General features: G+C 41.9%; 1 protein-coding gene across 10 annotated transcripts in view; it reads left to right on the top strand.

Moving 5' to 3' along the window:
• LOC138700143 (U3 small nucleolar ribonucleoprotein protein IMP3) overlaps nt 1-16583 on the top strand; it is a 180663-nt gene that overhangs the window by 69232 nt on the left and 94848 nt on the right. For all 10 annotated transcript variants that reach the window (XM_069826522.1, XM_069826519.1, XM_069826516.1 and 7 more), the window contains exon 5: nt 6917-6955. Coding sequence is in view for 5 of the 10 variants with exons in the window: in XM_069826516.1 (XP_069682617.1) it covers nt 6917-6937 (21 nt within the window). In the remaining 5 variants the exon portion in view is untranslated. The remainder of the gene's footprint in view (nt 1-6916; nt 6956-16583) is intronic.

Here is a 16583-nt window from a genome sequence, read left to right as displayed (position 1 = left end):
TGCAATGCAGGAATATAGTGACACTTTGCAACAGCTCCAGGAGGAATTCAATTGGCGTTTCAAAGATGTGGGAAAATTACAACACCATTTTTCTATTTTCGAAACTCCACTTTCTATTGATCTTCACACCATTTCAGATGCTGGTATTCAAATGAAACTCATTGACCTCAGGTGTACTAGACATCTTGTTGAAAACTTTAATAATTCTAGCTCAGTTACTTTAATCCAATTTTATAAAGAATTAGATCTGTCAAAGTTCCACCATTTGTTGTAACAATGCTGCAAAAATTGTTGCAATGTTCGGAAGCACTTATGGTTGTGAGCAAAACTTTTCAATTATGAAGAGACTCAAAAATCAATACAGGGAACAATTAATTGATGCTAATTTAAGAAGCAGTATTCGAATTTGTCTTTCTGGAATTATAAAGCTTAACACTCAAAAGATTGTAGATAATAAGAGTTGAATTTATCATAGTAAACGTAAAAAAAGTTGCATTTTTTAATATATGAAATATGTTATTATTGTAGTAGTAGTAATAATAATAATAATAATAATAATAATAATAATAATAATAATAATAATATAGTACAGTTTTTTCAGCAAAAGCAAAGATGTACAATCTTGGTACTGTAATTTGTTAATACTGATTTTTGTTCACTATTACAGTACAATTTTATTGTGCACTGTACAACACTTAATTTTCTTGTATATTTGAATTGTATGATTAATATAATTTCTGTGATTTCAAAAAGTCCTTGTCTATAAGCATATTTTTCATACTTCAAAATAGTAAAAATATCTCATTTATTATGCGAAGGGAAGAACAATCATATATTATATATTTAACTAATTATGATAAGCATGCTTAATATTACAGCTTCTGAGTAAACCACTTGTGTGAATCTATTTAAATATGAACAGAAATGTGGTACACAGAGTTCTAAACTTTACATGCAAATATAAATTGAACGTAGAAAGTTGTAACATTTGTAAGTATCCTAAGGACGTAGTTCGTATTTTTTTTTATAGGTTCTGGTAGATCTTTCTCTCTACATCAAACTGTAGGCAACGACATCACGACGATACAGTTGCTATGATTGCCACACTCGCCACAACCCTTTTGTGTGGCCCATGTCCTTGACAAGCCTGTAGTAAGCTATGAAGTCATACTTTAAGGCTGGAATTCATAATCGAGATAAGTCATATTTGTATCTAAGTCGAACTTAAATCTCGTCTTAATTGCAGATTTCGACCCAAAATAAATCATACTTAATGATTATTTTGTAATCTTTACAATGTCTTACTTAATGAAATTGAACTTTTTGCAATTCATAATGCCTTAGTCAGGTGTCAATTTAAAGAAAATGCCAGTTTCATCAGCATTAAAAATATTACAGTCTGCATATTCTTGGCATAAAGTGGATCATACATTAGTACCCAAAAGTGAAATTGGTTTTGATGTTATATACGATGTGGATACACTTATATATGATGTTGTAAGCAAGGTAGGAAAGCATATGTCTTATGGGAAATTAGTTGGGACCATAGAATATTTGACGTTATAGGCGAGGTGTCGAACAAAACGAGGATGCTATAACGAAGTTCTATTGTATTTTGTTTTTCTATACATTATGAGATTCTTTGAGGACAAATTCTAGCCATTTCACGTCCTCATTTAAATACTTAAATAAAGATCTTCTGTCATCAACTTTGGCTTGGCTGATTGTTGGGAATGGAACAGTCGTAGGTTTGATATCATATTTCTATTCAGTCTGATGATATAGTTGAAGGAAATCCATAAGGGGTTGTAAGCACAGAACAGTACCATTCACTTTGTAGTATTTCACCATAACATACTTCATAATCGTAAATTTTGCGTCTAGGAGATGAAGTAGTCTTCATGAAATAGGGCATTAAAGCTGTATTCTACTTTTTTATAATAGTACGAGCCATTACAACCTCAAAGTTACTAGGATGTTTTCTGCATACTGCCATAGCTTCCAACTATGGTTTTGCAGTTTCAATGGTTTCTTTTTTTTTTTCATAGCAGATCTCATGAGTCCAAAGTTTCTCTCACATTGTGTAAATCAGTGGCTGCAAACAGGAAACATATGGATTATTTCATCCTGATGTACCTGGGGAAATCAAGTAGAAAACTTTAGAAGTGTCGAATTTCTATTTTGTCCTTCTACAGTATCAAACATCATTATGACAGTTTCCATGTATATCTTACATTTCTTCTTTCCTTCAGAATTACTCCAAGTATCTTCCATTATTTAATAATAATTACAAGGTAAGTTTTTTAATTGTTACACATAAAAACACTATCACCAATAAGCACATACTCTGTAGGCCTCCAATCTGTAAACAGTCGAACCAACTGCACGACATGGTATGGACAGAATGATACACTTATGACTAGTGAATGACCAATGCACACAGGATGCACGATTCTCACCCCTAGCATCATTGCATAAACAACTCTCCTGCCCCATTGTTTTATACTCAAGAAATGAAAAGTGATAGGTGTATTCCTATGAACTCCAGCAGTGAATAATAATAATAATAATAATAATAATAATAATAATAATAATAATAATAATAATAATATTTTATTGCCAGAACAAAGATACATATTGATTTTTTTCTTAATATAAAAACACTCTAGCACCCCTAGAAAGAGTAAGTTACATACTCGTGCTCAGAGGGCAATTAATGCAATCTTTGGAAAAAGGACACATAAGCCTATGTGCCCATATTCTGAAACCCGCCTCAATTGCTGTATAAACCTTATAAAATGACATAAATTGTACAATTCCAGAACAGTTAAAATGTAATGCCATATCTGAACCTATTTCTTTTGAGAGGGCATCAGTCACTAATTTGCGTCATTTGAAAATTAAGGAACTTATGAAAAAGGAATCATTAATGCATTATAAATTCTTTACCAGGGGAAGACAACATAAACATGGAATTGTTTAAAAACTTGAGTGAACCACTTTTGCACAAATTTCACAACTTCCTCATCATGATTTGGAATGGAAAGGAACCTCCTCGATGCTGGTCAAAATCGCTTGTGATACCAATCTACAAGAGAGGGAATAGAAAGGATTGTGAAAATTATAGGGGAATTTGTTTATTAAATACTAGTTATAAAATATTTGCAAATTTAATAAAAAAATAAATTATATCAATATTATGGGAACATTTTGGGCGAAGAACAAAACGGATTTAGGGAAGCAGATCATGCTGTGATGACTACTTCACAATGAAACTTTTGATTGAGAAAAATCGAGAATTCAATATGGAAACACAAATTGCATTTCTGGACTTCAAAAAAGCTTTTGATCATGTAAATCGTAACATCTTATTGAATATATTAGTAGAAGACTGCATCCCACAACAAATTGTTTAGAATATTTATAATATATATAAAGATACTTCAATCTCAATTAAAATTGCAGATAAATTGTCAGCCTGAAAGATGGTTCCTTCTGGTATCCAACAAGAATGCCCACTGTCCCCTCTTCTATTTAACATAGGCCTACAGTATATATGAATGCTATGATACGTGAATTTAGGAAAACAAGACATGGTCACATACCAATAAACCGCAATTTAAATTTGGACATATTGTTATTTGCGTATGATTTAGCTTTGCTAGCCTGTTCAAAGGACAATTTACAAATATATTATATATATTAGTGCAGAGGGCGGCCACTAGAGGGAACCCAAGAGTTGGAGCTTAATCTGAGATGATTCTGTCCGATGCCGAGGTGGTACCCAGTGTGGCTTAGTGGATAAAGCATCAACACATAGAGCTGAAAACCCGGGTTCAACTCCCGGCGCCGGAGAGAATTTTTCTCCGTTCCAATACTCTTACATTGTACAATTTACAAAGATCCACATACTCATAGCAGACAAATACTCTATGGAAATTTCTACCGACAAAACTAAAATTATGGCTTTTTTGTGGCAAAGAGCCTGTTCCTAGCAAGATTTAATATTAATGGAAGTATTTTGGAAAGATTTAAAGAATTAAATATCTTGGCTACAAATTATCTTTCTTAGCAGGTTTAGACATTCATGATAAAATTTTACAGTATAATAAATCAATGGGCAACATAAAAGAATCATGAAACCATCTCTAGTTCAGTGACATATCCACACTTGTCTCTATAAAACCTTAGCACCACCAGTCCTGCGCTATGGAAATAAAGCATGGACTCTAAGGAAATGTGACGCAAGTAGAATCACTGCTAGTGAAATGAGTTTCATGTGCCAAACAGCTGGCTATACTAAGTGGGACCATAAAAGAAATGACATCTTAAAGGAACTTGAAATGAACTCTATATTAGCAGACATATGTCATTATCAAGATAAATGGCGTCAGTATGTGAGGCATATGTCTAGGACTAGAGTCCCTGGTGCAATCCTGCATTACCAACCTAGAGGCAGGAGATCAACTGGACGTCCAATGAAGAGTTGGGCTGAAAACTTTTGTGGACCGTAACAGTCCTTCTAGGACTATAACCTGTATGGCTGATGATGATGATGATGATGATAAATTCTTCACAAAATATCACGTACATTACTAAGAAACAGAAAAAAGACAATTAGGCTATTTTTTTAAACCTCTTACTGCAGTTCTTTGTTGTTTTCGTCAATTTACAACTCACTGATGTCCTTAAAAAAAGAAATTCATTTATTATTCTTCATCACGTAAATCAGCAAGTTTTTCAAAATTCGGAGTTATGTCAGACATTGCAATTGTGAGCTGGTGGAATAAATTTTCGTCTGAAATGCATGATCTTGATTTGGATTTTACAGTGGCCAACTGAGGAAAAAAGTGTTCACAAATACAGATTGAGTCAAACATAGAAGCAATTTTCATAACAAAACACCGAAGATGTGGATATTTTACTTTGCAAAGTTGTTTATATGTAAACCAGTCATATTTGTGCATTTGCACTTGGTAAACATGTCATTTTCAGTCAAAGAACTTCTAACTGAAGGTCTAATCTTACACATTGATTATTAATGGAGAAAGGATTAGCAAATAATAGAAATTCATTCTGTAATTTCTTGTTGGCCTGGGTAGCATAGTCGGTATAGCGCTGACCTGTGCTCGAGGTTGCAGGTTCAATCCCAGGCCAGGTCGATGTTTAAATGTGTTTAAATGCGACAGGCTCATGTCAGTAGATTTACTAGGATGTAAAAGAACTCCTGTGGACAAAATTCCAGCACATCGGCGATGCTGATATAACCTCTGCAGTTGTAAGCGTCATTAAATAAACCATACTTTACTTTCTCTAATTTCTTAAAATCACTGAATCTTTTATATGTGAATTCACTTACAGCAAACTCTCGATTATTTATTCGTGCACGGATTATTCGGTTTGCAGGTTATTCATGCAGCAGGGCTCTCTTTTTTTTTTTTTTTTTGTGAAGATGTTCGAAAGATTATTGCAACGACAGGAAATTTCGAATATGTATGAACTGAGCTTGCACAACTAGCAGTGTGCGTGTCATAAACAGCAACAATCAACACACAGCTGTAGTATAAGCACATTACAGTAGGTACTAGATAAGCTAACCGAATTGGAAAAACTTATGAATGCTAAATGTAACAGTGTACTGTACAGTAATTTAAATGCAGTCATGTATTTAGTACTGTAATTAGAAACAATAGAATATAAATGATATCGTATTTTAAGTGTCGAATAATTTGTTAGCGTTAGAGCAACAAAGAACTTTTGTCTTTCTAATTACAATATAGTTAACTTTTCTTGTGGTTTTTTCTTGAATGATGGCGACAGTTATTTTAAAATTAAACTGATGTCGCGGTTATTATAGATCATTACAGTACATTATTGAGATTTCAATGATGTGATTAGGTGGTGAGGTGATCAGTATTGTGATAATTGTGGTACCTACCAATACAACAGCAGAGAAACCTAAAAAAGCAACTCTAACACTGAAAGAAAAGTTAGAATTGATAGAAAGGTAAATCAGTAAAGAAACTAGCGAATGATTATGCTGCTTGTGCTACCCATGATGGCATGATGTGTATGCTCTTAGGCCCTCTCATTCTCTGGCCACCCCTCTATAGCCTGCAGAAACTCTTTACCTTTCCACGTAGGTATCACCACAGATTCTCAACCCTGGTCCTACAGGGTACCATGACCTATGGGGGAGCCTACAGTAGATAGCACTACCACCAGAAACTGATGATCAAATTCGGGGATGGCCTGCAGCTAACTTTGCATCAGTTGCAAGCCCGTGTGGGAAAGAAACAAAGATGGTGATGAAAGAGGGGAAGTGTAGATGAAGTGAAGAATGTTTGTGGAATTATAGAGGGAAACAGGAGTACCCCAAGAAAAATCCTCTGCAACTTCTGTGTTGTCCACCACAAAATTTCATGACAACCTGGCTAGGGATCGAATCTGGGCCACCTGGATGGAAGCTTAGCATGCTAGCACCTGAGCCACAGATGCTCCCACTACTATCACTACTACTCAACTTAGCAAAATTGACGATTTTTGTGACATATTTTTACAAAATTTGACTTTCAATTTAGACTACTGTTGATATTTTTTATGATTGTAGTACTCAAGAAATGTTACTACTACTACTACTACTACTACTACTACTACTACTACTACTACTACTACTACTACTACTACTACTACTACTACTACTACTACTACCACTGCTACTAGTAGTACTCTATGACAACTAATTTCTTATTCCTGTGGTACTGCCATTGGGTTAAAACATAACTACCTAATATACCTTTAAAAAATGAACCCAAACGAGGTTTAAATGATTAAATTCAACAGTTCTACAATTATACTGAAAGAATGAACTTAACTGTGAACACAAATAAAAATTTATTTAATTCTTTCGTTTCAGCGTGATGACTTCGAGATGTAGCTTGCTACAAGATTGAAGGTGAGTACTTGAACCAGTACTTTTTTTTTTGTATTCTTCGCCATTCCTTTCCTTGCATATGTCAGTTCACTCCCCTCAACAACCTCTTTTCTCTATCCCGAATCCAGGGTTCATAGAGCAGTCAGTCTTGCTCTATTTTTTGGTCCTACAGAATATATCTGTTATGGTAACAATGGTTTTAGAGGAGAAAAACTTGTTCTGGCATTGGGGATCGAACCCAAGTCCTTGGTTCTACGTACCAAGTGCTCTAACCAGTGAGCTATGCCGAAGTAGTGCACTTGGTAAATAGAACCAAGGACCCAGGTTCGATCCCCAGTGCCGGAACGAATTTTTCTCTTGTAATAACCATTGTTACCATAACAGATATATTCTGTAGGACCAAAAATTAATCTTTATGTAGATTCTTCGCCCAACAGTGCATAATACTGTGGAATCCTGGCCACCAAATCACTCAATTGAGTGTGTGCCTTGTATAATGGCAGTTGACTGGATATATCGCTGGCTCAATATTGCAAGGTTCTATGTCTATATCAGAAATATTACTACATACACCCTTGTAACATTTAGCCAGCGATATGTCAACATATGAAGGGTACACGGGAAAAACGAACAATGTCACATTTCCATTAAGGTTGAGATATTGATCTATTTCGGTATATTACTGCTAAATTTATTGGTATTTCTGCTTGAAATGAAGGAAATGATGAATGTATCCGTGGTTTTAATTCTCCTTTACCACTTTTGGTAAAAATAACACTAAAGTTTGTAGTAATACAGTGAATTAGATAATGACATCACCCTTAACAGCATTGTGACATTGTTCGTTTTTCCCGTGTACCCTTCATATATGTCGAACTTGGAGTCAGACCACAAAGGAAAAAACACTAGAGGAGAGGGATTTCATCTGGTGCTGTGGATCGAACTTCGGTGTAGCTCAGTGATTAGAGCACTTGGTATGTAGAACCAAAGACCCGGGTTCGATCCCCAGTGCTGGAATGAATTTTTCTCCTCTAATAACGATTGTTCTATAGTGTTTAATTTGTTTTTGATCCAGTGCCTAGGTACTTGACAATGAAGCCATTCAATGTCTTGTACTCCAATATTTTTGTACAATGCTATTTTCTTTTAGCAATGCTGTGCATCTTTTCATGTGTTCCATATCCCCTCATTTGATTCACACAACCGAGTCAGGAACTAGTGCTGGATTATTCGGAAATGACACCAAGCTTTCTTTTAGCTTGAGTCAATATGCCACAGTCTTTCAAGCTGAGAATTTTGCTATCTTTGCTAGTATCAGGGAAAGTATTAAGAAAGGCTACAGTGGTAGACTTATTCTTATACTTTCACTTAAGGCACTTGAGGCCCCCTTGATTAAGTCGAAACTGGTCTCAGAATGCCGCAAATCCCATATGATACTGGCTGAACACAATACAGTTCAACTGAAATGGGTGGTAGAACATGCACAGATTCAAGGTAATGAAAGAGCAGATGAGGCTGCTAAAGAAGGGACTGAGATTTCATTCATAGGAGCTGAGCCTTTGTTGAGACTATATCTAAGACCAGTTAAGCAGGTTATCAGGGACTGGGCTCTTAAGAAACACAAAAACTACCGGAACTCTAGTGAGGGCTGTAGACACTCAAAGACCCTCATAAGAGATTTTGATAAAAGAAAATCAAGTAACTTGTTAAAATTGAGCAAGAAAAATTCTCCTGGGCAGTAGGATTCCTTACAGGACATTGTTTCCTAAAGAAGAACCTGCACAAGATGAGACATAACATCAACCCAACTGGTACACGTTGTTCACAGGGAGATCGAGTATGTAGCAAATCTGTTATGTGACTGCTATGCACTTGCCCATTAAAGAGCTCTCATCTTTGGCAGATATTATATGGGAAATACCTATCCTTGCCAAACAATCATGACCTTTTATCAACCTGAACATCACAATAGCAGATTTATGTTGTCCTTGGAGGATTATCTTTGGGGTAGTCAGTAAAATTTCCCAGGCTTTATCTTTTGCTCCACAGCAACAGGCATTTATAATGAACACTGATCAAAATATCCCTCATTTCTCGTGAAAAACAACTGAATAGACTATAGTGGACTTTATGTTGTCAGCAAACAGTTGGATACACTAAGAAGATTGATCTTTTGCTCCATCCGAATTTTGTTTTTGGGCAGATCTGAATTTACTTTTACCGTTATTAGATTGTAAAATTTCAATGCCCTTTTAGCCCAAAAGTCTGTCTCATTTCCCTTTATATCACAATGGGAAGGAATTCACTGTAAACGTTTCTTTTTCTGTAGTTTAGTTACGTAATAGATAATTTTGTTACAGCCCTTAATTTTAGGCCCTTTATAGACTGTTGTGAAATTATAGCTTGTACACTTTGTCAAAATGAAAGTGGCCGGCTTCTGAGAGACTAAGTTCGAATCGGGTATTTCTGTAAGCGCTCGGGACAGGCTTTGTTCAAAAGATTGCATATATTCTTCTAGTAGTTATAATGGGGAACACAACTATTAATCACTAAAATCTTCCGAGAAAATAATTCATATACGAAATTTAAAACAGGCAGATCGTTCAGAATGTTTAAACAGTGAATATTGTAACACAAACACTATATACTGTATAACAGGTTCTCAAGTGGACTATGACCATTGCTCGTTACAATGCCATTCTAACTGGAGTAAAACTCTTAGCGTAGTTTGTAGAGCGATAGCTAAGAGTTTGTGAGGTTACAAGTTCAAATCTTCACTTTTTAAATGCACCAGTGAAAATATAACAGGTTTTCGTCATTTTTTTATCCTTAGAATACTTTTCGCTTTATTTATTTTATTTATTTATTTTTTTTTGTGTTAATAGAAACTGTTGACGCTGGATGGAAGTAACACTAAAGACGACAATTAGGGGCTTTCATATTAAAATGCTGTGTTAATTATTTTATTAATCCCTACTGCTTTGGACTTTATTGCCTAAGGAACATTCAGTAAATATTGTGACAGCGACGTGAGATTCGAATTCACGACCAGCGTCCCGCAAGAGAGCAGATCGCGCGGAGCACTGAGGGATGGCGTGCGGCGGAGAGAAGAGAGGGGGGTGTATTACGTCAACGCGACGAGGGGAGAGTGCGCGCGCAGCTGCTACTTACGGAGTAAAGGGGGATGGACCCTCCCGAATCTTCTAGAGAAGTCCGTTCAAAGTGGAGATAGCCAGATAATTCGAGAAGTCGTACTTTCCAGAAACTATGGTGTGAATATAAATTACGCGCGCAAGTGAACGCGAGGCAGTTTCAGTTGATTAGTCAGCCAGTCAGCGAGTAAGCCAGAGCAAGCAAGCCAGTCTTGTGTACCGGAGTTCGGCTCGAGTGTGCGTCCGCAACTGTGCCAGCATCCGAAGGCCTGAGTTCGAGTGCAGTGGACCGCAGTTGGAGGGACCTGAGTTCGAGTGCAGTGGACCGCAGTTGGAGGGACCTGAGTTCGAGTACAGTGAACTGTCTGTGAAGGTCTGTGGTTCGAGATACTGTGAACTCGAGTGACTGAGGTAGAAGAACTGTGAACTGAGAACTGATAGTTCTGATTTGTAAATAGTGCTTTGTAAATATTAGTTAAGATTAACAGTTCATTGTTGTTCGTAATAGTCCAAGTAAATTGTCATTGCCGTCAGTGGAGTGCTATAACGAATACTGTGTTCAGTGAAAATCCTATTGTTGACGAGAGTGTTTAAGGTGAATTGTAGAAAGGAATTATTGTTGGAAGAATAAAATCCTATTGTTGAGTGGAAATACAATTCACATTGGTGTCAGAATCGGGACATTATCGACAATGGAGAACCTACAGCAGATCCTGCAAGCCATTGCAGAAATGAAAGCAGAAATGAACATGCACATTAGTGAAGTAAAAGATAACATGAACAAGCACATCAGTGAGGTTAAGAACGACATAAGTGATGTGAAAACGGAGATGAAAAGTGACATAAGTGAAGTGAAAACGGAGATGAAAAGTGACATAAGCGGAGTGAAAGATGACGTCACTACGCAAATTGAAAGCGTTTCGGCCCACGTAGATGGAATTGTCGCCATCGTGAAAGACGAACTTAAGGCCGATTTGGATAAACTAAACCAGAATTTTACAACTATAAACGAGACAGTAGCCGAGTTGAGACAGGATGTAGACCATTTTGACGGCAAAATACGCGATCTCGAGCGTCGTCAAGAGCAGACGAGCGAGTTGCTGGACAAGACGAGTGAGGTGATGGACCAACATGGTGAGGAAAACAAGCGCATTCTCGCGTTGGTGGATCGCCAGGCTAGAGAACAGAAACAGATAATTGCCGAGGAAGTTCAACGGGCCGTGGAAAGATCGGCGACAGAATGGAGGACCTCATATAGTGGCCCTGCGGAACTATCACCTTCAGTGAGACATTCGAACGTCAAGACGCCGAAATTCGACGGTACGACGTCTTGGGCGATATTCCGTCGCCAGTTCGAGACCATCGCAGAGCACAATGGGTGGACGCCAGCAGAGAAAACCACTCAGCTGCTGGCCGCGCTTCAGAGACAGGCGTCGGAGATTCTTCACAGAGTTCCAGAAGATGGGACAGCCGCTGAGATGATGGCGGCCCTGGAGGGACGTTATGGTGACCATCAACTTGCGGCAGCATTTAGGACCCAACTAAAAACGAGGATCCAACAGTCAGGCGAGTCCCTACAAGAATTTGCGATGGCGGTGGAACAACTGGCCCATAAGGCCCTCAGGGGCCTACCTAATGATTTCATCGCTGGAGAGGCGGCCTACACCTTCGGCAGCGGGGTTCGAGACCCCGAAATCAGACAACAGCTACTCCTGGCAGAGCATCGTACCATCAACGCAGCTCTGGCGGCGGCCCTCAGGATGGAGACAGCAAAGTTGACGGCGAACGTCTCGACGTCGCACCGAATTAGGAGTGTGGCGGCGGCCGACGTCGAGGAGCGTCAACCGAAGTCACCCGAGCGCCGAAGACGAGGAGTGCCCACCTGCTGGTCCTGCGGCGAACCTGGACACCTGAGGAGGGACTGTGACCGATCTGGTCACAAACAGGAAAACTAAAAGGGACCGATGCGATGAGGGGCACGTCGGCGCCGTCATCACCATCCCCTCGGCTGATCTTGAAGACGGTTAACAGAAGATGCGACGATGGGCTGATTGCTGACGGATGGATAAGAGGCCGCCCATGCAGAGTGCTGGTAGACACCGGGGCGTCGCTCACTATCGCCAGACCGGAAGTCGTGCGTGGCCTACCTGGCAGGACGCCGCTGCGCCGGTATGAGCTACGTACTGCCTCAGGCGAGAACCTGCCCATCCAAAAAGAGGTTTTCCTGGATCTGACATTGGGAAAGAGGAGACTGGAGATGTGGGTGTTCGTCGCCAACATCACTGAAGACGTCATCCTGGGACTCGACGCCATGCGGATCTTCGATGCAACGGTGGACGTCCGGCGCCGTATCCTCCGTTTTGGTCAGGATGAAGTGTTCCTGAGGGACGTCGAAGACCAACCCATGGCCAGCAGACTCACCTTGGAGAATCATGTGACAATCCCGGTAGGCTGCAAGATGGTGGTGATGGCAAGACTGGACGGACAACCTAAGAGAAACCTGCTCCTTGATTCGCAGACAACGCTGATAGATGGTGTTTATGTGGCCAGATCCCTACTCCCGAATCAGAAGGTGGTACCGGTGAGGGTCCTGAATGTCACCAATCGGGACAAGGAGGTGCCTAGTGGAACTGTACTAGGTAGCGTCGAGCTGGTGGTGTCTGTGACGTCTCTGGCAGATAACGAGGAGTATCACCGACCATGTCCAGACCTAGACCCATCGCTGAATGAGCTGGCTCGAGAATTGCCAGCGAATTTAAGCAAAAGAGAAAGAAGACAAGTCCACAATCTACTGACAGAATTTCAAGACGTGTTCAGTCTGTCTGAAAACGACTACGGGAGAATGGAGAAAGTTCAGCACCGCATCGACACCGGAAATGCTCGCCCAATCAGACAGCCTCCTCGACGCGTCCCTCTAGCTAAACAGAGGGAGATTGACAGCCAACTGGAGGGCATGAAAGCAAGAGGGGTCATCGAGGAATCCGACAGCCCTTGGTCATCACCTGTAGTGCTGGTGAAGAAGAAGAATGGGGACCTGCGTTTCTGCGTGGACTACAGAAGACTGAATGACGTGACCAGGAAAGACTGCTTTCCCCTCCCACGAATTGACGACACCTTGGACACCCTGGCCGGAGCAGAGTGGTTCTCGACGTTGGATCTCAAGTCAGGATACTGGCAGGTGGCGCTACATCCTGAGGACAAGGAGAAAACGGCATTCTCTACAGGCCAGGGACTATGGCAGTTCACCGTTATCCCGTTCGGCCTCTGCAACGCCCCGGCTACATTCCAGAGACTAATGGAGTCCGTAATGAGAGGCCTGACATACGACACCTGTTTGCTGTACCTTTATGACGTCATCGTGATGGGCAAGACTTTCGGCGAACAGCTGTTGAACCTGAGGAAAGTGTTCAAGAGACTGCGACAAGCCAGACTGAAGTTGAACCCGAAGAAATGTCATCTATTCCAGAAGAAAGTCAGCTACCTGGGGCACGTAGTAGGGACCAACGGAGTGGTCATGGACCCGGAGAAGCTACAAGCCGTCAGAGGATGGCCGAGACCGAGGAATAAGCAGGAGTTGCGCCGCTTTCTCGGCCTCTGCACTTATTACAGAAGGTTCGTAGCTGGGTACGCCAACATTGCTAAGCCTCTAACCCAGCTGACCGAGGAGAAACGACAATTCCAATGGACAGACGAGGCGGAGTCATCCTTCCAGTCACTGAAAGAGGCGCTCTGCACTGCTCCTGTACTGGGATATCCCATTGCTGGAAGGAAGTTCACGCTCGACACGGACGCTAGCAACGTAGGCATCGGTGGAGTACTCTCTCAGGAACAGGACGGGCAAGAGAGGGTGATTGCCTACTTCAGCCGAACACTATCCAAGGCTGAGAGAAACTACTGTGTGACGCGTAGAGAACTTCTTGCCATTGTGGAAGCCCTGAAGCACTTGCACAAATATTTGTATGGCCAGGAATTCCATCTGAGGACAGACCATTCTGCACTCACCTAGCTATTGGGCTTCAAGAATCTGGAGGGGCAGACCGCCCGTTGGGTTCAACGTCTGCAGGAGTACAACTTCACCTCTGAACACTGACAAGGGAAGAAACATTCCAACGCTGATGCCCTATCACGACGTCCGTGCCCGGATGGCTGCAAACACTGCCTGAAAGTAGAAGAGCGGGATGGCGCCCACGCAGTCCGAGCAATTGCAGCCCAGCCGAGCCCAGGATGGGATAACGCCGCCATAAGGAGGGAGCAGCTGGAGGACCCAAACGTTGGACAGCTACTGCGTGATGTGGAGTCCGGCCAGAGACCAGTATGGGCCGATATCGCTAACCGTAGCACCACTTACAAGAGCTACTGGGCCCAGTGGGAATCCTTCACTGTCAAGGACGGTATCCTGAAGAGGATTTGGGAGTCGGCCGATGGAAGGACCCACATAGAACAACTTGTCCTGCCCAGGAGCAAGGCGAAGGAAGTGCTGGAGGAGACTCATGCTGGAGTGACTGGAGGCCATCTGGGAGCCAACAAGACGCTGGACAAGTTAAGGCAGAGGTTCTATTGGTTGCATCAGAGAACCGACACGGAACAATAGTGCCGACGATGCGACACCTGTGCAGCCAGTCGCGGACCAAGGACACGCAGCAGGTTAGCCATGCAGCAGTACAACGTGGGAGCTCCTTTTGAGAGGATCGCCATCGACGTTGCTGGACCGTTCCCGGTCACGGATCGCGGGAACTGCTACCTGCTAGTCGCCATGGATTACTTCACAAAATGGTCAGAGGTGTACGCGATTCCCAACCAAGAGGCTTCGACGGTGGCCGACGCACTGCTTGACAACTTCATCTGCTGATTCGGGGTGCCCCGGGAATTGCATAGCGATCAGGTGCGCAACTTCGAATCCAACCTGATGGGAGAATTGCTCGAGCGTCTGGGGGTGCATAAAACCAGGATCACTCCCCTCCACCCACAGTCCGACGGCATGGTGGAACGATACATCAAAACCGTGGAGGAGCACCTGTGGAAGGTGGTGTCCAACCATCAGCGAGACTGGGATGCCAGAGTCCCACTGTTCCTCTTGGCCTACAGAGCTTCGGTCCATGATACAACAGGGATGACACCGGCAAACATGGTCTTCGGGAGAGAGCTGCGCCTGCCCTGTGATCTGCTGTTTGGCATGCCACCCAGCGCTGACCAGCCAGCGACTGACTATGTGGCAGAAATCACCGAGAAGTTGAATGGAGTTCACCAACTGGCCAGAGAGCACCTCAAGATGGCCAGTGACAGGATGAAAGTGCGCTACGACAGATTAGCCAACTCTGCAGGATTCCAGGAGGGCGACCTGGTGTGGCTGTATTGACCTACCAGGACCAAAGGGAAATCACCAAAGCTGCAGCGTGCCTGGGATGGACCATACCACGTGGTGACCCGGATCAACGACGTGGTGTACCGCATCCAGCGACAACCTCGAGGGAAGATGATGGTGGTGCATCTGGACCGTTTAGCAGCCTACCAAGGGACTGCCCGGGACGAGCAGCCCTAAGGAGGGAGCAATGTGACAGCGACGTGAGATTCGAACTCACGACCAGCGTCCCGCAAGAGAGCAGATCGCGCGGAGCACTGTGGGATGGCGCACGGCGGAGAGAAGAGAGGGGAGTGTATTACGTCAACGCGACGAAGGAAGAGTGCGCGCGCAGCTGCTACTTACGGAGTAAAGGGGGACGGACCCTCCCGAATCTTCTAGAGAAGTCCGTCCGAAGTGGAGATAGCCAGATAATTCGAGAAGTCGTACTTTCCAGAAACTGTGGTGTGAGTATAAATTACGCGCGCAAGTGAACGCGAGGCAGTTTCAGTTGATTAGTCAGCCAGTCAGTGAGTAAGCCAGAGCAAGCAAGCCAGTCTTGTGTACCGGAGTTCGGCTCGAGTGTGCGTCCGCAACTGTGCCAGCATCCGAAGGCCTGAGTTCGAGTACAGTGGACCACAGTTGGAGGGACCTGAGTTCGAGTGCAGTGGACCGCAGTTGGAGGGACCTGAGTTCGAGTACAGTGAACTGTCTGTGAAGGTCTGTGGTTCGAGATACTGTGAACTCGAGTGACTGAGGTAGAAGAACTGTGAACTGAGAACTGATAGTTCTGATTTGTAAATAGTGCTTTGTAAATATTAGTTAAGATTAACAGTTCATTGTTGTTCGTAATAGTCCAAGTAAATTGTCATTGCCGTCAGTGGAGTGCTATAACGAATACTGTGTTCAGTGAAAATCCTATTGTTGACGAGAGCATTTAAGGTGAATTGTAGAAAGGAATTATTGTTGGAAGAATAAAATCCTATTGTTGAGTGGAAATAAAATTCACAATATGTTAACAGTTAAATAATTGGCAATAATTAATTTGCAAGTTGTGCTACAGGGAATATGATTATTATACTAATCTAAATCCGTGATCATCAGGGCCTAAACGTATTAATTGTAAACAAGAAGAAAAACCATAATTCTGATGACAAAA

Source organism: Periplaneta americana, chromosome 5, assembly GCF_040183065.1.
Source record: "Periplaneta americana isolate PAMFEO1 chromosome 5, P.americana_PAMFEO1_priV1, whole genome shotgun sequence".
Classification (NCBI taxonomy): domain Eukaryota; kingdom Metazoa; phylum Arthropoda; class Insecta; order Blattodea; family Blattidae; genus Periplaneta; species Periplaneta americana.
Note: the sequence above shows the minus strand (reverse complement) of the source record. Positions and strands in the feature narration are given on the sequence as shown.